The sequence below is a fragment of the Camelus ferus genome, chromosome 3 (assembly GCF_009834535.1).
Source record: "Camelus ferus isolate YT-003-E chromosome 3, BCGSAC_Cfer_1.0, whole genome shotgun sequence".
NCBI lineage: Eukaryota > Metazoa > Chordata > Mammalia > Artiodactyla > Camelidae > Camelus > Camelus ferus.
This window is the reverse complement of record NC_045698.1, coordinates 28,751,774-28,775,595: the sequence shown is the minus strand read 5'-3', so window position 1 is coordinate 28,775,595 and position 23,822 is coordinate 28,751,774. Positions and strand designations below refer to the sequence as shown.

The 23,822-nt window shown below is 39.9% G+C and overlaps 1 protein-coding gene across 1 annotated transcript in view; it reads left to right on the top strand.

Annotated features, from left to right (window-relative positions):
- Positions 1-20,533, top strand: part of C6 (complement C6) — a 57,992-nt gene extending 37,459 nt beyond the window's left edge. The window contains exons 11-18 of the mRNA XM_006193053.3: positions 271-496; positions 1,422-1,593; positions 1,918-2,029; positions 5,515-5,647; positions 6,566-6,754; positions 11,476-11,566; positions 13,969-14,210; positions 19,563-20,533. Coding sequence (XP_006193115.2) covers positions 271-496; positions 1,422-1,593; positions 1,918-2,029; positions 5,515-5,647; positions 6,566-6,754; positions 11,476-11,566; positions 13,969-14,210; positions 19,563-19,738 — 1,341 coding nt within the window. The 3' untranslated portion in view covers positions 19,739-20,533. The remainder of the gene's footprint in view (positions 1-270; positions 497-1,421; positions 1,594-1,917; positions 2,030-5,514; positions 5,648-6,565; positions 6,755-11,475; positions 11,567-13,968; positions 14,211-19,562) is intronic.
- Positions 20,534-23,822: the final 3,289 nt, after the last annotated feature.

The following is a 23,822-nucleotide window of genomic DNA, read 5'->3' as shown; positions in this document are numbered from 1 at the left end:
TAAGCTCCAGATACATTACACCTACCATACCTGCTAATTTTGCAGACAGCTGGTCTACCCACTGCAGAAGGGGAGGAAACCCCCTGCCCTCACACAGAGGGCTTTTCTCCACTGGTTCAACAGAGAGATGCACTCCATTCTACAATAATCCTTTCGAAATGTGGGATTTTCCAGACCTTGCTTCTCACTTATGAGAATTGGGCAGTGATGACAACATATGTTTGAGGGATGTGACTCTGACTGGACCTCCTCCCTCCCATCTGCCCTTAGCTTGCTCCCATCACAGACTTGGTAAGAAACATCCCCTGTGCGGTGACAAGAAGGAACAACCTCAGGAGAGCTTTCCAAGAATATGCAGCCAAGTTCGATCCTTGCCAGTGTGCTCCGTGCCCTAATAATGGCCGCCCCGTGCTCTCAGGGACCGAATGTCTGTGTGTGTGCCAGAGTGGTACCTACGGCCAGCACTGTGAGAGACGTTCCCCGGATTACAAATCTAGTAAGTGCCAGCAACTCATTGTGAGGTAGGAAGCCTTCCCCTTTCAGAAGATATTCTAGGTTGGTCAGTGAAAAAACAAAACAAAACTTCTATTAGCAACTTTCACCTTATACAAACTCACAAGAAAAAATAGGCCTGTGGAACATTAGACTCTAAGGTCAAACAGCCCTGGTGTAAGTCTCAGTTATAACCTACCAGCTTTGTGACCTTGGGAAAGTTACTTAACGTCTCTGTGCCTTGGTCTGTTCATCCCTAAAATGAGGATAATGCCACTATATACCCAAAGATAATGTGTGTGTGCGTGTGTGTGTGTGTGTGTGTGTGTGTATCTATAAATATGTATATTTATATATGTATATGAAGAATATACAGTATGATGCCTGTAACAAAATAAATAAAATAATAAACCATACTATAAAATGAAGTATGTGATGCTGTTGTTATAAACTTATATGTTATACGTAGAATGAAGATGGCTTGTAATAAAAGATAAATTAAGCCACAGCCAAAGTATTCATACAGGACTAAGTAATGTTCACGGCTACCTCTAATCTTCCTTAGAAAGAGGATGTGTCATGGGAGTAAGAGTTTATTCTATTACCTTTAAAAATGTAATTTGATATATATTCTATTCAGAAGTTCATATGTATACATATATGTATGCACATGCGTGTGATATGTTGCTAATTGTTGAAAATGACTCACAGTTGTTGCCATTTTACTCAGGCTGTGGGAAGAGGAAAGAGAAATCAAGTGACGTGTCAGGGCCTCTGCATGGATAATTTCTTTTTATCCCCCCATAACCCTACGATAGTACACAAAGGGTCACACAGCTAAAAAGTAAGGAAACCAAGTTAGCCTGGCTTCAGAGCCCAAATTCTCTCAGTCTCACCATGATTGGTGGGTGGGTCTTCCTGTGTTTCAGATGCTGTGGATGGGAACTGGGGCTGCTGGTCTTCCTGGAGCCGGTGTGATGCTACTTACAAGAGACGGAGAACTCGAGAATGCAACAACCCTGCCCCCCAGCAAGGAGGGAAACCCTGTGAGGGGGAGAGGCGGCAAGAGGAGCACTGCACATTTTCCATGATGCAGCACAAGTGAGGATGGGTGAGGGGGCAGAGTCATCGTCACTCCCTCCACTGAACTAGAGTTAGGACATTTATTTTTCTACTGCTAAATAAAGGAATAATTAGAATTTCACCTATTCTAACATAACGTATCAGTGAGGTATTGCATCTGCTGCTACCCCTTTCTCTCTATTGTTTTCTCTCTTTCTTTATATGTATTTTATATATAAATATATACATATACACAATGTGTTATATGTGCATGCATATATGCATATGCATACACATGTAATGTGTGTATATAGGTACGCATGTTTATTATATTATACACACATATCTATTTTTCCCTTTTAGTGGACAACCATGCATCAGCGACGACAAGGAAGTGAAAGAAGTAGACCTTCCTGAGATAGAACCAGACTCAGGGTGTCCTCAACCGGTCCCTCCAGAAAATGGATTTATCCGGGTAAGCATCCTGACCTTCACTTTAGGTTTGGATTCAAAAAATAGAGCTTAGAAAACGTGCATTTTCTTTTCTTTGGAGTTATTGTTTTCTTTGTTTAACAACTGTTGAATTAAAAAGTAGAAAAGTAATGGTGGGAGGGTATAGCTCAGTGGTAGGGTGCGTTCTTAGCATGCACGAGGTCCTGGGATCAATCCCCAGTTCCTCCATCAAAATAAATAGATACCCAATTACCTCCCCTCCCCTAAAAAAGTAATATTTAGAAAGCTCCACCACTTTCCCTTCTTGAGTTACCTGGAGGTGTCCTCACACCTGATAGCTAAACCAAAGGATGACAGGTTTTTTGGGTTCCTTGGCACTACTAACTCATATGCTGGTGCTTCATTTATATGAATAGAAAATGGAGCTTAAGCATAATACACAGTTGAATGACTTCTGTAAGAATCTGCAGCTAAGATCTGTCTATTTCTGAGTCTGAGCAAACTAACCCCCTACCTAAGGCGAGTCATCAGAGTAACAAACCAGCCTTGACTGCCATCCTAGGAGGTGTTAAGTCTATAATGTCCTATTAGGTTAGAAAACTGTAGAACTCTTGAGCAGTCAAAACAACTTTAATACCTTTAAATTTTATCTTTTTTCATTAAGCCACAATACATTTTTATGATTAAAAATAACTAAATAGTTCTGTCAGGTAGATCTGTGGCTTTAGATATAAATTTTCAGGAGATACATAATATTTACAATTGATCGCAGGAGGCTTGCTCCCTAAACATTTTTTTTTTAATTTTTACCTCTCTTTGACTCAGTAAAGCCTTTAAATTAATCTGTTTCCAACTGTATCATATTTATGACTAAAGATCAATAACCTTCAATTCTCCAAGGCCAGCAAACAAACATCCACGGAGCAGAGTCAGGGCTCATGTATTTCCCCTGTTCATTCATCTTCTGTTCAGATACAAGGTGCCAGACCTAAAGGTGTGTAGGGGAGGAAATATTTTGGAGGCGAGTAATATCAATTAGTCTTTACTTCAGAACCAGAGCATCTCAAACTCCTGATGAAAAAGAGGCTGGTCTTGGGCAAGGTTCAGAAACTTCCATATCTAGCAAGTTCCCAGGTAATACTGATTCTGCTAGTTCAGAAGCTACACTTTGGGAACAAACTCTTTGGAACAGGGGTCAGCAAACTATGGCCCACAGGCCAATCTGGCCTGCCTTCTCTTCTCTTCTCTTTCCTTTCCTTTCCTTTTCTTTTCTTTTCTTTTCTTTTCTTTTCTTTTCTTTTCTTTTCTTTACTTTACTTTTCTTTTCTCTTCTTTTCTTTTCTTTTCTCAATGAAGTTTATTGGAGCACAAACACATTCCTTCGTTTACATAATGACCGTGGCTGTTTCCAGCAGCAGTGGCACAGGTGATGGACACTGTGTGGACAGCAGTTGACTATCAGGGTCTTTTCTAGAAAAAGTTTGCCAGTCCCTGCCCTAAACATTACCTTCAAAGTTGCATTTTGTCAGATCCAGATGCCTAAATAATTTTTAATTTATTTTGCCAGCTGCTTGCAGAAACTTAAAATTATCGACATTCTAATTTTAAAAACCCACAAAGGGTTTAAACAGTGATTCATTATTCTAATGACTTTTTACAAAATTTGATTATATGTTTCCATTTCCATGAGTAGGTTCACTCTTTGTTTTATTTTGCTCTTTACTAAAGGCCTAATCCGCAGCTGACAATAGTTTTTATTCAAAAGTAATACAATTTTAACTTTTCCTAATGAGCACTTTCTGGAATCATTGCATGTGAAGATATTTGTTCAATGAGCAAGACATAGGCCCTACCCCCAGAGGCAAGAGACAGTGACTCTGGGTAAGGATCCTCGTTTAGTTTGTGCAGCAGGTGTGCTGACCCAAGCTTGATGGTCGACATACACTTTTAGGTTATAGCTTCGTAAGAGAAACAGAAGCAGATGCTTACAATGATCATTTATTTCAGGATGAATGTGAGAAAAAATGTGCAACCTTTGAATAAAACATCCAGGTCATTAATACTACTCATCATGCCATTTCCCCTGGAAACACAGCCATTATCCATAAGAACCAAGAGTGGAATACTGTTTTTGTGTTCAGGAAATTGATCATTTTCCAGGAGACAGGTTGAATTACGTGGCCAAGGAATAACAAGAGTTGATGATGAAGCTTTCACTTCCCTCAAAACTCCCAACTTCAATTCTCAGAGAATAATTAGTCAATTCTTTTTACTTCACTTCCACTTAGTAAAGAAAAAGAATCTTCCTATCTTTCTAAGAAGGAGAGTGTTTGGCATTTTTTTCCAGCAAAGAATTATTAAGCCCCATGTAAAGAATTGCAATGAGCTCTGGAAATGGAAGTATCACTCAAGTGTCGGGGTGGAGCTGATAAATGTGATAAACACTGTAAAAATAGGGCTTTGTGCAAGGTTCTCCCCAAACTGAAAGGATGGTACACCCCATGAAGCTGGTGAAATGAAAGAGGTTTTTTGAGATGAGTCTTAAGAGAAGGGAATGAGAAGGTGTTGAGGGTAGAGGGAACAGCCAGGTAAAGACATGGAAACATGAATGAGAAAATTCTGTCAAAGAATAGCAGGTGGCTTAGTTTTGCCACAGATTAGGTCCTAGGGGAGAAAATGGCAAGAGGTGAGGATGGTGAAGTGGATTAAAGCTAACATTCCAAGCTAAGAATATAAGACCCATTTTATTTTAAAAATGTTAGTGAATCCCCTACGGCAGTAGTTATACCTTAATTACCCATTAATTAGAAAACTATATACTGACCAATAGATTATTAGGAACACTTTCAAATGATTTGTACTCGATATGCTATCATAGCAACTACATATGTTTGCTGCATATGCAGAGTACATTATTTATTCAGTTTATAGCCACACAGGATGCATATATTGTTTTCTTATTCTTGCAGTAGTAGGCCATCCCGCATATAGTGGGGAGCATGCTTTAAGTAATATATATATATATTCTAATCAATTTAAAGCAACAATACAGAAGATAGATTAGAAGAAGAACCAGTCAGCTAGTTGTCCTGGTAAGCGATGATACATGCTGTGAGCAAAGGCAGCGAGATGGCAAAGGAAAGGAGAGAACTTTGAGAGATATTTACAAGTAGAAATTGAGGGGGTAAAGAGACTGGGAAGGGGTAAATTGGGAATTCAAAATTTGCACCTCTTGGGGAGTGATGGCCATGTTAACTATATTGATTGTGGTAGTGGTTTCATTGGTGTATATACATCAACTAAAATTCATCAACCTGTATATATGAAGTATGTGTACTTTACTGTACAGGAATTATACCATTCTAAAGGTTTTTTTAAGTAGGAATTGAGGAGACTCTGACTAAGTAGACACAGAAGCGAAGGAACAGAAAGAATCCAAGAGGACCCCGAGGCGTTTAGAGATATTATTCATAACATTAGTAATTTGCTGGTTTGTTTTAATTCTAGAATGAAAAGAAACTGTACTCAGCTGGGGAAGAAGTTGAAATTTCATGCCTTACTGGATTCAAAGCTGTTGGATACCAGTACTTCAGATGCTTACCAGACCGGACCTGGAGGCTAGGAGATGTGGAATGCCAACGTGAGAACTGGGCTGACATCTGGCACGACTACACGGAAGAATGAGTGTGCCCAAAATAAACAGAGCAAAGTCATACCCTTAGATTAGTGTATTCTACTACTTTTTTTTAGTAACTCTGGTGGTTTAGTGAAGCAGTTTAGTGAAGCAGAAAAGAGGATTCATCTGCTAAAATTAGATTTCAAATTATCTTTATATTTTAGTTCTCCTGCCCCTGCATTTTAACCTTATGCTCGCAGCAGAACCGTGCAGCATGTGATTAGTAAGAAATCTGGGAGATCTGAGAACTGCATCTAAGCACAGACATCTGCCTTGCCTGATGTGCAAAGAGATGCAAACTGATGAGTCCCAGAAAGACGATACTTACACTTTTTATGTATCCGAGACGGGATTTTATGTGAAATGTAGGTTTTACTCCTTGGAGCACATCCACAGCCTTTGCTGAGGAAAAGAGGAGTTTGTAGTCTCCACTCATATCTGGGCTTCAGAAAAGTCAAAATATGATTCAAACAAGGCTCAGATGGGGTCTCCAAAGAGTCCTCATGGAATATCATGACGAAGAGTTGAGACCATTAGAATATCCTGCCTCCACGTCACCCACAATGTGATAACTTGCTTTCGGGAAAACTCACTGGGGAGAAGATTCCTTCTGGAATGAACAAGGTCCCAACAATGTAATGAAAGTTGGGAGTGTCTGGAGCCAGTTCCTTAGCAAGTTCCTCAGTTAATGGAACTAAAGGGAGTTTCTCAGTGGAAGCCTGGGGTTCTCAACCCCCAGTTTTTCTGATCAAAAGGTGACATTAAAGCTGAACCAATGCAGGAAATTGCATTAAAATCACTTCTTGGATTTCATAATATCTGCCTGTATTCACTGAGTACTCTGCTCCACTCAGTGCATCTGAAATGCTTCTCTCTCCACAGGGACAGCGTGCCTCAAGCCAGTGGTGCAGGAAGTCCTGACGCTGTCGCCATTTCAAAGATTATATAAAATGGGTGAATCCGTTGAGTTAACCTGTCCCAGAGGCTTTGTCATTGCTGGGCCATCAAGGTACACGTGCAGCGGGGATTCCTGGACACCACCCATATCAAGTTCACTCACGTGTGAAAAAGGTGAATAGCAGCTCAGGACCCTGGGGTCTGCTAAGGTGGGGTCCCCCTGGGACTGGTGGTACAGCATCCATCGTGTGTTTGGGGGGACAATGCAAAAGGTCCCACCCACAGGGAACGCTGAATTTCACCCTGTGTTAATGATGAGATCAAGCAGCAGGTAAGTAGTTATGGATCAAGCAGTTATCTTCAAATCTTACAAAGTGAGATCACTTTTCTTTTCCAACATAACCCTCCCATATTTTGAGGGAGCACAGGCTCTCTCATGCAACAAAATCAGAACTGATGTTTAACTGAAATTTTAGGTCAAGTGGAGAGCCACTAAAAAAGTGTAGTACACACTACTTTTTAATTAATTAAACATTTTATTTTAACTTAGAACAGAGAAAAACACAAATTTTCACTGATTTTCAGACATAGCAACAAACCCTTATTTCCTAGAGGGCCTCTTAATTTGAGTCCCAAAATTTCTTCCTCAAATTAAACAAATACATAATTCATCATCTACATTGTCCCATATCAGTTTCCCTAAAACAGTAGGTTTTTTAACTTTAAGTGGGACACTTCTGTAAAAAAAAAAACACCTCTGCTTGGGTCCAGCCCCTGATTCTGATGTCACTGAGCTGGGAGGACCCAGTATTTGGTGTTTGTATAGAATCCCTCCTAGTTAATCCAGATACGGCCAGAGTTGAGAACTACTATTTTGAAGAGAGGTGAAAATGTAAAGGCAGATTTGTAGCAAATTTGACTGGAAAATGCTTTTAAATTTATGTATTTTTTTTCCTTAATCTTTTACAGTAGTCTCATCCACAAATAATTCAAACAAAATTCTTGCAAACCACTTTTAATTATCAACATTTTCAATGTAGTTTTTATAAAAATAACTTTTTTCCTCCTTTATCAGTTGATATATTTAATCAGCTTGCACAATTATAATAGTGACTGGGATACAGAGATCTGGAAACAAACCTCCCTGACTCGTGGTAAACCTATAGCAGGACTGGTCAGGGCAGAAGGGTGAAGCTGTGGAAGAAGTTCAAGGTTCAACAGGCAGCTGGCACGGAGGGGCTGAGAACCCTGGTTAGTCTGATGTGTTGGTTACTTGCAGGACAGTGAAAGGAGCTTCTACTAATTTATATCTTCCAAATTTCTCAACATGCTTGTTCAAACAATGTCTCATTTTTAATCAGAGAAGCCTTGAGGATCTGTCTGAGCTCAGCCTATTTTGTGTATGAAAAAACCAAAAGTATAGAGAAGCTAAATTAGATCAAAGGTCGGACAGCCTCGGTCAAACAAGATTTGTATAGCGTCTCTACTAATTCCTCAAGCTCTCTGCCATCTTGCCTTCTTTATCCTCTTCTGGGTTTTTATAATATGTGAAGGAAAAGGGGACATAGCCTGTTATATAACCTTGAAAGTACTGATAAATACATCTCCTGGAAATTTGTGAGAACTTCAGTTTAGTACTGTGGCTTGATTTCACTTGACTCCCAATCATATAGGTCAGTGGGATGGGTGTGTTTGGGAACCACAGGCTTTAGAAAATTAAGAGCCTCTGGGCATTTTAAGTAGCATCTTCTTTTTTATACAAATAACAGTGCACATCCACACACACGCCATGCCTGCACACATACTCATGCACTCACACGTGCCTCTGTGTTTGGAAAAGAAATTAAAATTTTAATCCAAACTGAGAGATAATGAAATGTTCCACATCTAGATAAAGGAAAGAAATATCACATCTCATATACCTTCTCTCCAACAATGCTGACAGGAAGATCAATGAAGGGAGTCCCAGAAAGGGAAAGAAAATCATCAATAATACTGAACACTCTTTCCTCTCAGTGTGGGGGCAGATGCGTGATAAAGAGACTCCCGGGTCGTTGGTTGGCCAAGGAAAGACTTTTCCTTCTTTCAATGTGAAAAAGAGTTTTGTTTCCTGAAGAAATGAGAGGCTGCACACCTCCACAGGTCTTTTTTCCCTTCCTCTGAAAAACCAGCACTTCCTGAAGATTCCTTGCCCTCAGCATCTTAAAGATGATAATGTTCTTATTTCCATGCTGCTCACAGACTGTGCAAGGCAGGCCGCCTGGGCAGCTGAGGCCAGTTCCGGCTTCCACTGGACACTTAGTGGGGGAGCACGTGATCATTGATGATTTCAAATTGGTAGTTAACAGAGCAATGCTCTGTGTGCTCTTTGGAAACAAGGTATAGCATAGGGTCCTTCCCTGTCCTATGTCTGGTTGTATTTACAAAGGGCAAAGAGGCATAGTTACACCAGAAACCCAAGAAAAATAATCCCATGTCGATGGAAATCTTAGTATCTGAGACCTTACCAGCAGCTGTAGGTCTCCATGCCCATGAAAGTGCTGAGCCAAATGTCACCAGACAGAATGAGGTTCCTAACAGAGGACAGCAGTAGGAAATGGAAATGCATGTCAGCAAAGAAGAAAAACTACCAATGTTTAAAATCTTTATTTTTGCCTCTAACATAAACCTCCCTCCTTCCCTTCCAAACCTTCTGCCTAATATATCTGCCCACTGCCCTCCTTTGACATTTATTTGCTTACAGAGGCCACTGTGGTTCTGTGGATGCCTGATTAGTCAGATCCAGTCCAAGGAAGTTTGTTTCATCCAGTCTGTTCAAGAGGTCAGCTCCAGGTTCAATTCAGCTGGTCTAAAGCTTCTCTGGATGAGCTTCAACATAAGCAAAGATAAACAAGATTTACCCTTGCATATAATACACCCAAGTGTTATTCCTTCTGCTTTAATCTCCCTTCCTCACACTCACACTATTTAATTGCTCACTTTAACTCAAGCATCATTTCCTTATAGATCCTTCCTTAAATTTCTCAGTTGGGTTTTTTTTGGATGATATGGTCTCCTAGAACTATATTTCTTCAAAATACCTTCCTTAGTCTTTAGTTATAAACCCATCACTCTGATTAATTAATTAATGTCTGTTTTCCCACTATTCTTTAGATTCATGAAAGAAGGAGACAAATGCTGTTTTCGTTCTTTCTATTTTTTTTCCACGTAACATCCTAGTGCCTAGAATATAATGCAGGGATAAATAACTACATTTGGGAGTTGCATTTCTCCGTTGACTCCTCTTGTAAGAAACTTTGACTTTCAAGACATTACCCCCACTCTCAAAATCTGTTTACACAATCGTGGTCACTGACATCCCATATTGCTAAACGTGATGGACAATATTCTGGTCCTCATCTCCCTTGACCTCATAGCGACATTCGACAGTATTGACCTCCTTCTGCACATGCGTCTTTCCCTGGCTTCCAGGACACAACATTGTCTGGGTTAGCTTCTACCTCTTGACTCTTGCCCTCTATTTTTGGAAGGCTCCTGCATGTGGGTGGACATTAAATGTCAGAGCTCCTCCAAGCTCAGCTCTGTCCTCTCACCTCGTCATGCTCCATTCTCCCGCTAGGGAATCTCACCCATACCCATAGCTTCAGTGGTTTCCCCGTAGACTAATAACAAATTTAAATCTTTACCACAGACCTCTCCACTGAGCTTTACACCTGCATATCCAAATTCTTATGTATCTATTTTGTTTGGATGTCTTAAAGAGACCGTAAGTTCAACATACACAGAAAGGAATTCTTGAGTCATCTCTCGCCTCCCTAACAACTAACATCTCTCATCTTTTCTATTTCAGTTCAGGCATCAATGTCTATTCTCTTATGCAAACCAGAAACCTAAGAATTATGCTTGACAGCTCTCAAACCTTACCCACACTATGCAGTATCACCCATCGCACCTGCTCAGTATGTTTCAAGTTCATCCACTTCTCTCCATTTCCACCTCTCGCACTTTGGTCCAAATTACCATCCTCTTTCACCCGATTTACTACAATAACCTCATAAAGTGTCTACTCTCTTGACCACCATGCCTTTCCAAATCCATTCTCCACACAAAACCCAGACCTGATTTTGTCACACCACTTCCTGCTTAAAACCTATCGAAGACCTTCCACTGCTTATAAAAAAAGACAGAAATCCTCCAAAAGCTCTATATGAGCCTACACGGTCTGCCATCAGCCACCTCTCTGGCCACATCTTGTTCCAGGCACTTGTTTTCTTGCACTTCAACCACCCTGGCTTTCTTTCAGTTCTAAGAAGGTCATGTGTTACCTCTTGTGTGGGCACTTTCGTGCCTGATGTTTCCTTTGCTTCAAACACACTCCCTTTTCTCTTCCCATTTTACCATTCACAACCCACCTAGCTATATCAGTTTTCTTGATTACATGCTTTCTCTTTAATATGACCAATAACAGCAGCAATTCTATTTGTATTAGTTTGTTGGTTTGATCCATGTCTGTCTGCTCCACAAGACGAGAAGCTGTGTGAGCATAGGGTCTGGGTCACATTTTGCTGAATCCACTATCCCCACAACCTGTCTCAGTGCTGGGAATATCATAGTCACTCCATAAATATTTGAATAACAAATGAACAAAAATTTCACCAATTCCATTTTCTTTAGGTCTCTGAACTTAATAGCAGTTTTAGGTTGGAAAATGACAGCTCATGAGAACTAGAAAGGATCTGTCAGATGGACTATTCCATGACAACATATTTGGAAAAGCCAAAATTAATGCTCTAACTCCAGGAGATAAATGAGAACCTTTCACCACTGCCTTTTCTCCTAAATACAAACCTATCACTTGAAGTCCATGCTGTGTATTATTCTTTCTTTTGTTTCAGATTTTCTGACAAGATTAAGGGGCCATTGTCAACCAGGAGAAAAACAGAAAGGATCTGAATGCATCTGCATGTCTCCAGAAGAAGACTGCAGGTAAGAGATATGGACTGGGGAAACTGGGGAAAGCAGTCTAGTGTAACCAGCAAAATGGAGGAGCTGGGCTTCTTGAAGCATAAACATGAAACATACTGATTTTTCACATAACTGATACCCCTGTGCTCTGTTGAATTCCTCCTTCCCCACTGGGTAGCAAACTGTCTTACTTATCTCTCAACCCTTGTGCCCTAAGTTTGCATGGCTTTTGCGACTAAAACTGTATTATTCTGGTCATACAGACTTATTCCTGTTCAGTTTAAAACTTCAGACTCAATTGCCTCAAAGCCTTCCTCTTCCTCCTAAGTATAGGGCAAGGTTGTAACTCCAAAAGCTTGGAGTAGAGAAAGTGGTGTGAGCATGGACTTCACACACACACATCGTTTTGTCAGTTTATTCTTTCATGTGGGGCCAGAGAGGATGAAGAAAGATGATATATCCTCATGTGACTGCTAAGACTTTATTTTGTTAATAAGTGCCTTTTTTTTTTACATGAACAAACCCAGGAGTGCTTATTAATTTAAGGGCTACTTTCAGGGGAATTTAATCCAAAATAGTATTAGCTTAAGGTAGAATTTTGTTTCTCTTCCCCATAAAATAAATGCAGAAGTAGGCAGTCTAGGGATGGTCTGGTGATTCTCTCATTTCAGATAAGAGTGGGGCTCCTTCCTGCTCTCTGCTCTGCTGTTCTTTTTTTTTTAATCTAATATTCACACTTTACTTTTTATTGAAGTATAGCTGATACTTTATTCACTTATTTGAATTGAAGTAAAGTTCTCTGTTCTGACATTCTGAAAGTTATTTCATGGTTCAAGAATTCTCTGCTGGAGTACAGTGGGAGGGAGACCAAAAATGGCCACATCCTCTCCTCTCAAGGAGAGCTCCTGGGAGACTTATCACTGCTTCCATCCCATCGCTCCTCTCTGAGTCCCATGGCTACGCGGACCTGCAAGGGAGGCTACGAAAAGCAGTTCTTTGGCTGGATGGAAAAGCGTTTTTGAATGAAATCAGAGTGAAATTACTGAGGATGAGAATGAATGAATGTTGGGATAGGAAGCCAACAGTGTCCCGTGGTGATACTTCACTGTTAACACCGATTAGCTCTCACGTTCCTCTGATCTACAAGTGAACCAACACTTGAAGGGACAAACTTACTGACTTATTTATTTGTTTACTTACTTATTTACTTACTTACTTATGAAAACCCTGCAGGGTCTTTTTCTGTAACATTCCACTGACGTAATTCGGCCCAAAGGTGGCTCTAGATCCACCCTTCTTGATGTTGACAAGTGGTCCAACAGGTATGAGCTTCTTGCAGCTGGGGTCTCCTCACCCAGCAGATGGCCTTCTAGGGAGGACTTACAGCGTTCACATTGTCCATTCAACCCAGAGGAAACTCTTTCCTTATCTCTGCAATACCAAACCCTGAGAGTACAGGCTGCCCTCTGGAACTGTCGAAATTCCAGCTTTGCCCTACCCCTCTAACCTCTTTCTGTAGTCCTCAGTTCTCTTATATGTGGCATTGAAGGTGTTTGTGAGAGTGGCTGATCCCACAGGTTAAGTTCTCTGAACTTAGAAGGTGGCCTTTTGTTCTCAGCTACGGGCTTCAGTTGCTGGAAACAATTTTACACACTGGTGCACTGATTGTTAGCTCTAAAGTTGATATCAGAGACAACACTCAAATTTGGAGTAATCAAAGAGTTCTTGTCCTCCCAGCAAGAGAAGGACTATGGCTAACCTCTTGTTGGCAGGACCCATCCATTTACTTAGATTTAGCAAGTTACCCAGGGATTGACTTAAAAGTTCATGCTCTTAATTACCATACACACACACTTTCAAAGCTATATAATTATATATAAGACTCCACTATTGCAATTAATAAATGTTCAAAAGAGTTCAGAGGAGGTATAGACCACCATAGGCTAGGTTGATCAGGATTAGCTTCAGAATGTAGGCAGGAACTGATCTGGACACAGCTAGAGAGGAAAGACAATGCAGCACTGACTGAGCAGGGCACGGGATGGTAGCCAAGGAAGAATCATCTTATCAGGTTAGAAAATTGTCAACGCAATTGTCAGGTGATAAAGAGGGATTCAGGATAATGAGGAAAGGATTCTAGAAAGGAAAGCTGATTGAATTCAAAATACAGAAGATTTTTGTTATCAGAATTTAAGACTTCAGACTTTAATTTGAAGGCAGTAGGGAGTACCAAGCTTAAAATGAAATTCTAGAAAGATGAACCTCAGAGCATGTAAGATGAAATGTAGGACTGAAAGAAGAGAAACTGGGGGAAAACGCAGTGGGGAGATAACTGGGTGGTGAGTTAACATGTGAGTTGTCTGCATGTCGTCTCTCCTTTCCAAGTCTTCACATATAAATGCTTGCTCTCCTCTCTTGGACAGCCATTATTCAGAAGACATCTGTGTGTTTGATACGGACTCCAACCATTACTTTACTTCACCTGCTTGTCAGTTTTTGGCCAAGAAATGTTTAAATAACCAACAACTTCATTTTCTACATATTGGTTCATGCCAAGACAGTCTACAGTTAAAATGGGGTCTTGAAAGGACAAACCTTTCATCCAGTAGCACAAAGAAAGAGTCCTGTGGCTATGACACCTGCTATGAATGGGAGAAATGTTCAGGTAAGCTCCAGCGGGGACCCATACTGAGAGATGCTCTCGCTTAACCTTCATCTCAGCTAGAATATCTTCCTTGCATTTATACACTCTCTCTTAAAAATAACTTTTCCTTCATCAAAAATAATTCCTTTTCATTGTAAAAAAAAATGAAATGATTTAAACAGAAGGGAAAAGTAGAACCCATCCACAATTAGAAATAACTAACAATTTGGATATAAATCTTTCTAATCTTTTCCTGTGCATATATAATCTGTAACACCCTTAGACCCCAGCAAGAACACCCATCCTGATCTTATGCTTCAGGCACCCTTCCCCACCCCCAGCTTTAGATGGCCTTCATCAAAATTGTCTAAATTTTCCTCTGGCAGTTGGAACCAGCTGGGGTCAGCCTAAGTTGAGTGCCCTCAGCCTAGGCTGGATTTCTTGTGGATACCAGTCACCAGAAGCATCTGCCTTAAATTTTTTGAAGTTCTCTGGCAGTGCCTGGGATAAGCCAAGGCTGGCAGTGTTACACAGGCAGGATGTCTTGAGCCCAGACAAGGTCTCTCATAGACCCAGGAACTGTTTCTCCCTCATGGAACATTCTCTCACCCTCTACTGTTTCTCTCCCTCGCCTTGCCTGGGGTCAACCAGATGCCCCAAGGAGCTCTGGGACCACCATCTACAGAGTCATCCCTGGCTCACAGATAGACCTTTATTCCCAGAGAGCAGCCTGGTGAGCCACTGGCCAGCAGGGTCTTCTTTCTCAAAATTGCTTGAGACCAGATTGCTAATATGGTGCTGACACTAATTCAGAGTGATTTTAATTGTTTCTATAAAGAAGCATCTTATTAAAAAATTTCCCTGGAACCTCACACACCTCAGGAGTAGCATTGATTATATTACAAGTTTTAAAAATATAGGATCATTTTCTACATCTTACTTTATATATTGCTGTTCTTCACTTAATACATCATGAAATGATTTCCATATCATCAGATATTATTCTGCCACATAATTTTCAATTTTCAGTTTTTTGCGGAAAAGCCTAAATGGGCATTCTATGATTTATCTAACCAATCTTCAGTTAGGCATTTAGATTTCTTTCCCAAGATTTTACTATTGTAAACAGTGCTGTAATAGACAAATTTATCACAGATAAATCTACAATCTAAGATTATTTCCTTAGGAAATATCTTAGAAAATGGAATTTCTAGACAAATATTATTTTAAAATGTAGTCTTTTTTGGTACAATGTATCAACTTGCTTTCCAAAAATGTTTTTATCCTATTACTATTCACATTTACAATGTATGATAAAGACTGTCTTCCACACCCTCACCAAAACTTGGAGCTGTTACTCCTTTATTTTTTTATTTTTTTTAACATTTTTTATTGATTTATAATCATTTTACAATGTTGTGTCAAATTCCAGTGTTCAGCACAATTTTTCAGTTATTCATGGACATATGCACACTCATTGTCACATTTTTTTCTCTGTGAGTTATCATAACATTTTGTGTATATTTCCCTGTGCTATACAGTGTAGTCTATTCTACAATTTTGAAATCCCAGTCTATCCCTTCCCACCCTGTTACTCCTTTATATCTCTGCCTATTTGATACTTAAGAAGTGGCATTGCATTTCCATCTTCTGTAAGTGCATTGCCTGTTGGCATTTCGTCTATGAATTGCTTGAAAGCAGAAACTTTGCAGCAGTACATTTGCTCTAAGATGAAATTTGAACCTGAAATAGTTCAACTAAGATTCCTATAATACATAAATATGGGTTGGAGATTAGAACTGAACAGAATTCAAATAGGCAGTGAGATTTCCCTTGTGGCACATCTTCAAAAACTTACCTTCGATCAAGGCATAAAGTAAGCGATAGAAGCTCATGGGATTGTTAACATCTAGCTTTTGCCAAAGCCTCCTTACTTTTGCAAAAACAAAGACAAAAACCTAATTATTACCCTTGATTTCTCTTTCACTTTTCAACCCAATGTTCTTCAACTCAGTCTTGGAAAAGGGAGAAGCCTTATAACCCAAATCTAGGTTCTTCTTTATCCACTTAGAGCTAGTATTAAGATCCAGGTCCCTTGACTGGTAGTGGGATTGAATTCATGACAGAAGGTCACCAAGGAGGCACAGTCAGCAGGCCATCTGATGGTGGCACCTCAGGAGGTCCACGTCTGGGGCTTCTGATCTTCATGCCATGTCTGAACAAGGCAATTTCACATAAGAGACAGCAAATGAGGGCCTGATATGTATGCTGCCCAATTCTAATCATTATTAAATCATCTTGTCTATATACACGACTATTCCTTTTTTCACTGCCTGACCAACACCTTTACCCAACTGACATCTCCCTCAGAAACTCATGGTAGAAAAGAGCTGAAAGTACTATTCAACTATGCATTTATTTAAATTGTTTTTTAAAAATACAAACTTTTTCTCTAAAAATTATAATGTAAGAACATTATGGTCAAAAATACATACAGAAAATAAAAGAGATTTGAACACCAGGGAGTATAAATGGTTCCTGTCTATACCACCACAGGTAGGTCAGGTGTTTGGGGGGTTGTTTAGTGTTAACTTCCATTTTCCTTATTTATCATGGAGAAAATTTCTTCAGGGAACTCTCCTATTGCAAAGAATTTTTTTCTTTTCTTTCCCACAAATTATTTTTTTCAAATCTAAGGGTCTTATGATTTAGTCAAAATCTATCTTTACTATTAGCCCATTACCATGCATATATCAAAATCCCACAGTCTCCAGGAGTCTAATTTTGTCCAAAAAGAAGGAACATAAAAAGTTACAATACTTAACCAATATTGCTCAAGCTAGCAGAATGTTTTGGGGTAGTCAAACTAAAACATGAACATTTCTTAGTAAGAGATTTAAGTTATTTAAATATCCTTTGGTCCTGCACACAATCAGGAAACTGATATGGCCTGCCTGTAGCAACCTTCTTTCATGGGTGAGCAAAAGTCAATGTCAAAGGCATGTCTGTTTGTGTAGCACTACAGAACAGCATCAGTGTACAAACCACAGCATTCATGAAGAGAGGAAACTAAAAATGTCTTTTATACCCAACGCACTCATGGCAAGTTGAGATATTGTTAATTTTAAGTGGAATTGAGTGTCACCTTGATTAAACTGTGCTCTTTATTACACTGTGTTCTTTGCCACCCTTTTCCTTCTCAATCTAAAATGAAATAAGAAAAAGTTTAAAATGGAACTTCAAAGTAGCATGAAGTTCACTTTCCAAAAGGTAGAACACAAAAGTCTTCCCAAGGAGCCTGTTTTTATGGCTATTAAAAGTTTTGTCTAAACTTAAAAAATATTCACCATCAACCACAAGGAGGGAAAAATTTATTCAATAAACATTCATTTAGTATCTAATATGTGGAAGTCACTGTACAAAGTAAGGTGAGGGGTCTCATGATAAAGGAACTTTGTACCCTCAAATTGTTCACAGTAGTTGGAGAAGTTACTAAATTTTCACAGTAATTACCTGAATGACTTTAATGTCTGGCCTGGAAAAATTTCATAGGTTGCCATGCCAGCCTGAGACCTGAGTCTTAGAGGATGAATTAGTGAAGGTGGTGGCAGGGGCCTTTTCATGCTGGTAGTCTGAAAATCCTCTTGCTAAGAGCATTTAAGCCATAACCAAACTAAAAGAGTAGTGACCATGCCTTTTCCATAAACCTGGGGAACTGACATCCTCCCTAGATGAGGAACAGTCCCCTGTCCTTTACCAAACCCTAGAGTTCCCAACAGCAAAGACTTTGCCCAGCTAGAATCTTCTCTAGCTGGTTGACAGAGGGCATAAAAGGGAAATTCATGCTTTTTCATGAAATGTTTACTGCTGAGGACTTATGCACTGATGCACTTGGGAGTATCTCCTAAGTATCACCATTTCCTTTCCCTGTTTTCTCCCATTAGTTGAAACACATAAGAAAAAACTGATATCTGCCCCCCAAAAATCTACAGCCTGATTCTCAGGATGACTTAAGTATTTCAGCAACACGAATTATCCCAAATCCATCAGATACATTTCTTTTTGAATACTCATACCTGCATCCCAAATTCAGAGTTGAAATCAATTGATGAAGCAGAAATAATTTAGCATCTTGTGAAGAACTGAGCGGGACAAACCAATAGATGGACCATAGTTACTGCTCTCAAAGAAAGCACATGTAACTGTCTTGGGAAAAACAAACTAACAACAAAGCATAAAAATGTCAGCTGTAGTACTGACAAATTAACACCATTAAAATATAGTTAAAGAAAACATCGGCGTGGAGGTACATGGCTATAAAATGCTTCATGGAGGAGATGAGGCTTGTAGACCCTGGACATGTGGGGCAAAGTGAGAAAGCGTGTATCAGTCTGGAAAAAAAAAGGAGAACACGGGCAAAGGACAAAACTGGAACCCCTTTGGGGTCTTGATTGGGAAACAGAGGGAGTCACTTGGGATGGAGAAAGCAGAGAAGATAATGTTGGGAAGGGATGTAGAGGCCAAACCGTGGAGGGCCTTGAACTTTGATTAAAACATGCATTTATATACATGAGTCTATAACCCTTCATTCAAAGTTGATTTAATATACTTGGCTTTGATAACTTTAGCCCTAAATGATCATGTTGAAACTCTTTCATAAACACAAGATTTATATGAATGATAAAACAATAGGGTGGTTTTGAAACCAGGCCTCATTAAAGTTTCACCCAGTTTAACTGCGTCTTAAACATCCAGATTCCCAGTCATAAGCCAGGAATATTCTAAAAAGAAAGATACAAATGTAGTACAAAGTTACGTTAAAGAGTTCAGTTCTGAGAGTCATCAATGATTTAAAACCTGTCCCTACCACTAACTGTGGGACCATGGGCAAATTGCTTAACCTCTCTGAGCTCCGTTTCCTCAACTGTAGAACGAGTATGATAACATGGAGTTCATATGTTTTCTGTGAGAACCAAGTGAAATAAAACACACAAAACCCAAGGCACGTTGTGCGGCCACAGAGCAGTAAGTGGTGACATGTGTAAGTGACCTCAGGTGATGCCAAGGAGAAAAGAACATGCGGGACAGACTGGAGACTTTGTGGAAATGGGTTGACAGAACGTAGTGACTGACTGGTTGTGGGCGTGAGTGAGAGGGAGGTGCCAGAGGTGGGCCAGCTCCCACGTCTTACTGGCTCACCAGTGCACTCTCCTCTCTGACATCCAGATAGTTGCATTTGACCATGGTTGGGCCTTTCAGGTCATTGTCTTTGTTCCAGCACTCTCATTTATCACCACCAAAGTGCTCACCATTCTGTGGACAAGTTAGGTAAAATCAAACTTGGTGAATCACACTGTCTCTCTCTCATTGCAGAAGCCACCTCCAAGTGCATCTGCCTGCTGCCCTCTCAGTGCCTCAAGGGTGGAAACCAACTCTACTGTGTCAAAATGGGATCCTCGTTGAGTGCGAGAACACTGAACATCTGTGAAGTAGGAGCTGTAAGATGTGCCAACAGGAAAGTGGAAATACTGCATCCTGGGAGGTGTTAGTCCTAATTCAGTGACTGATAAACAGATTTACTGTCCAAAAATATCACTGCCAAGGGACACTCTTGTGCAAACAGAAGACGGGCATGTCCAAGAGTTACTGACATAATTTCTTTTGTGTTAGTTTCACATAATCTTTCTCCCTGCCTCTCCTGTCTCAGCCTCACCCATCCAGTTCCAGTCTGTAATGCTGGGTAGCCTACCCCTAGGTAATAACCTGCACATCAATCTAGTAAGTTCTTCTGTTCATCTTGCACTAAAATGATAGGACTTCTAAGGACCTTTTATAAAGCCTGTGGTATTAAGCATCCTGACAAGTAGAAATAAGAACAAAAAAACATAGTTTTCTTCAATGAATCAATAAACATAGAAATCTACAACACTTGGCAATATACATTCTTTTTTTTTTTTTTTTTGGCAATATGCATTCTTGAAGCCCAACTTCCATGCATTTGTCCAAGAAATAATTGTGAATGTCTGTAATGTGCCCAGTACTGTTTGAGGTGCTGGGGAATCAGCTGTGAATAAAACAGACAAAATCCCTTGCCTTCATGAAACTCACATTCATGGGGAGGAAGACATACAAAACATAAAATAAGCATATAACATATGCTTATGTTTAATGGTGATAATTGTTAAGAAGAAAATAATTCAGAGAAAGTGAATCCCATCCTTAAGCCTCATCTCATGCAAGGAAATATTCCATGGTTAATAAGCATCACAGTAAGGATGATTGGACTCAAGTGAAAATTGCTTTGCTTAAAGTAATAAACTTCTTGAATTTGAAAAAGAAAAAAAGACTCTCTCTGCCTCAGCTAAAGTGCATCCTATAGCTCAGTGGTAGACTGCATGCTTAGTGTGCATGAGGTGGTGGCTTCAATCCCCAGTCTCTATTAAAAAACCTAAAAATCAAAAATAAAGTGCATTAAAAAGTTTTTAAAGTATGTAATAGGTTGAAAGTTATTAGAGAATTTCAAAGGAATAATTTTAAGGTAAGTCATATCTTTCATATTAGGCTATACCAAGTAGACACCCATTTCTTAGAGAGGTTAAGGTGTCCTAGAATGAAACGTGCCTCTGCCCATCTCTTCTATGAAGAGTTGGAAATACACAAGAACAACCTCTGTCTCTTTCCTACCCCAGGTCCTCTGACCTACAAGCCTGGCTGGTACTGGAAGTAAGGAAGAAGATGAGATATAAATTGGATATAAGATTAGAGACTTAAACTGGACTGATTTTTAAAAATAGTAACTGACTACAGAATAGCCATCATTAAAAAGTCTACAAATAAATGATAAAGAGGCTGTGGAAAAAAGGGAACCCTCATACACTGTTGGTGGGAATGTAGCTTGGTGCAGCCATTATAGAAAACAGTATGGAGGTTCCCCAATAAACTGAAAATAGACTTACCATGTGATCCAGCAAACCCACTTCTGGGCATATATCCAGAGGGAACTCTAATTTGAACAGATACATGCACTCCAGTGATCATAGCAGCACTATATACAATAGCCAAGACTTGGAAGCAACCTAAATGTTCATCAGCAGATGACTGGATAAAGAAGTTGTAGTATATTTACATAATGGAATACTACTCGGCCATAAAAAAGAATCAAATAATGCCATTTGCAGCAACATGGTTGGACCTAGAGATTATCATACTAAGTGAAGTAAGTCAGACAGAGAAAGACAAATTCTATATGACATCACTTATATGTGGAATCTAAAATATGACACAAATGAACTTATTTACAAAACAGAAACAGACTCATAGACATAGAAAACAAACTTATGGCTACCAAAGAGAGAAGAAGAGGGGGAATAAATTAGGAGTTTGGGATTAGCAGATACAAACTATTATATATAAAATAGATCAACAACAAAGTCCTACTGTATATATAGCACAGTGAACTATATTCAATATCCTGTATTAAACCATAATGGAAAAGAATATGAAAAGAATACGTATGTGTAACTGAATCAAAAATGGGATTTGACAGAACGTAAAGAAAACTATGATTATGATTTGCTAGGGCTACCATAACAAAGGACCACAGACTAGGTGGCGTAAATCAGTAGAAATATATTGTCTCCCAGTCCTGGAGGCTAGAAATCTGAAATCAACCTGTCAGCAGGGCCGTGTTCCTTCTGAAACCTGCAGGAGGGAATTCTTCATTGCCTCATCTAGCTTCTGGTGTTTGCCAGACATCTTTGGCTTTCCTTGGCTTGGATGCATCTCTCCATTATTTGCTTCCATCATCTCATGGCCATTTTCATTGTCTTCCTCCTGTACATGTCTGTCTGCCCAAATGTGCATTACTGTATGAGGACAGCAGTCTTGTTGAATTAGACTATCTAGATAAATAAATAGGATCAAGACGACGAGCTTGCCTCTCCTTGCAACTACAATGAAACCACAAGTGAATGCTAAACAACCATCGAAAAAAGACTAGACCTAGCAAAAAAAGATCTTCTGCAACTGGAAGCATAAAGAGAGAACCATAGCAGGATAGTAGGAAGGATGTGCTCGTGATATAATTGGGCCCCATACTCCCCTGGTGGTCGACCCACAACCTGAAGATTTGTTAAGTTGCGGAGGCCCTCCCACAGGAGTGAGAGCTCTGAGCCCCACATCAGTCTCCCCAGCTTGGGTCTCGGCATTGGGAAGAAAAGGAGACCCCAGGACATCTGGGTTTGTAGGCCAGGAGAGCTTGGCTCTGGGAGCCCCACGGGACTGGGGGAAATGGACACTCCATTTATTTGAGAAGCATACACAAAAACTCATGTGCACCAGGTCCAAGGGCAGAGGCAATGATTTCATAGGAAGCTGGCTCAGATCTGCCTGCTGGATTTGGAGGGTCTCCTGGGGATCTGGGGGACGGCTGCGGCCCACTCAGGGGACATTAAAGCTGGTGGCGGACATTCCTGGGTGTTATTCTACATAAGTTTTCCTGGAGGCTGAAATCTTGATTGAATCATTAGACCGAGACTTAGCCCCACCCAACAGCCTGTAGGGAAGCCTCAGGCCAAACAACATACAGGATGGGAACACAGCCCCACGCATCAGCAGACTTCCTAAGCCACTTAGGTCTCTAGACACAGCCCTCCCCACCAGAGGTCCAGGACCAAGCTTCACCCAGCAGTGGGCAGGCAACTGCTCCTCCTGCCAGGAAACCTGCATAAGCCTCTAGTCCAGCCTCATCCACCAGGGGGCAGATACTGGAAATAAGAAAACAACAATCCCAAGCCTGTAGAAGGAATCCACAAACACATAGAAACATAGATGATATGAGGCGGCAAAGGAATATCTCCCGGGCCAAGGCACAAGGTAAAATCCCAGAAGAAGAATTAGACTCTTAATGACCCCGCTCTCTAATGAGGTCCCACTCTAATGACCTCATATTAGCTGGATTAGATCTGCAAACACCCTATTTCTAAATAGGGTCACATTCACAGACACCAACGGTTTGTATTTCAATTTAGCTTTCATTGCAGACACAATTCAACCCACAACACTGTAACTGGGGAGAAAAATGTTTCCTGCTTACACTTCATAATATAATCAAAGGTTTATACCAGCTATTACATTCATATTGCTTGATTAAAATCAGTCATGCCTACTTGCTTTAAAATATTTTATTCTTTTGCTTGTAGCAATCTTCTCTTTTAGCGGTGATTAGTTGGCCTTTTTACCACTTTAGTTACCTTTGTTTCAAAGGATTTTTTGAGTGCACTAATCCATTAAAGTTTGCATGAGGCTAATTTGCATACATTTACCAGTTGAATTTTTCACATTCTGATATTAATATTAATAAAGCAATTTAGTACAATAAGTGTTAAGGGAGAGTGAAGCAGAGAGCAAAGCTGAAACATATTAAATACCTGGAATTCAGACCTAGAATCTCCAATGCTGTCCTAGAAGATTAAATACATTCTAGATCAAAGGTAAAAGCTTTATCCTCTTAGGCTGTTAGAGATGAATGCTAAGCATTCATGCTTGTAGCTTAAGTAACTGGAAACCAATTCAGGTTCTTTTTTTTTTATTATGGATTTTAATTTTTGTTGACTCTGCAAGATATTGACAAAA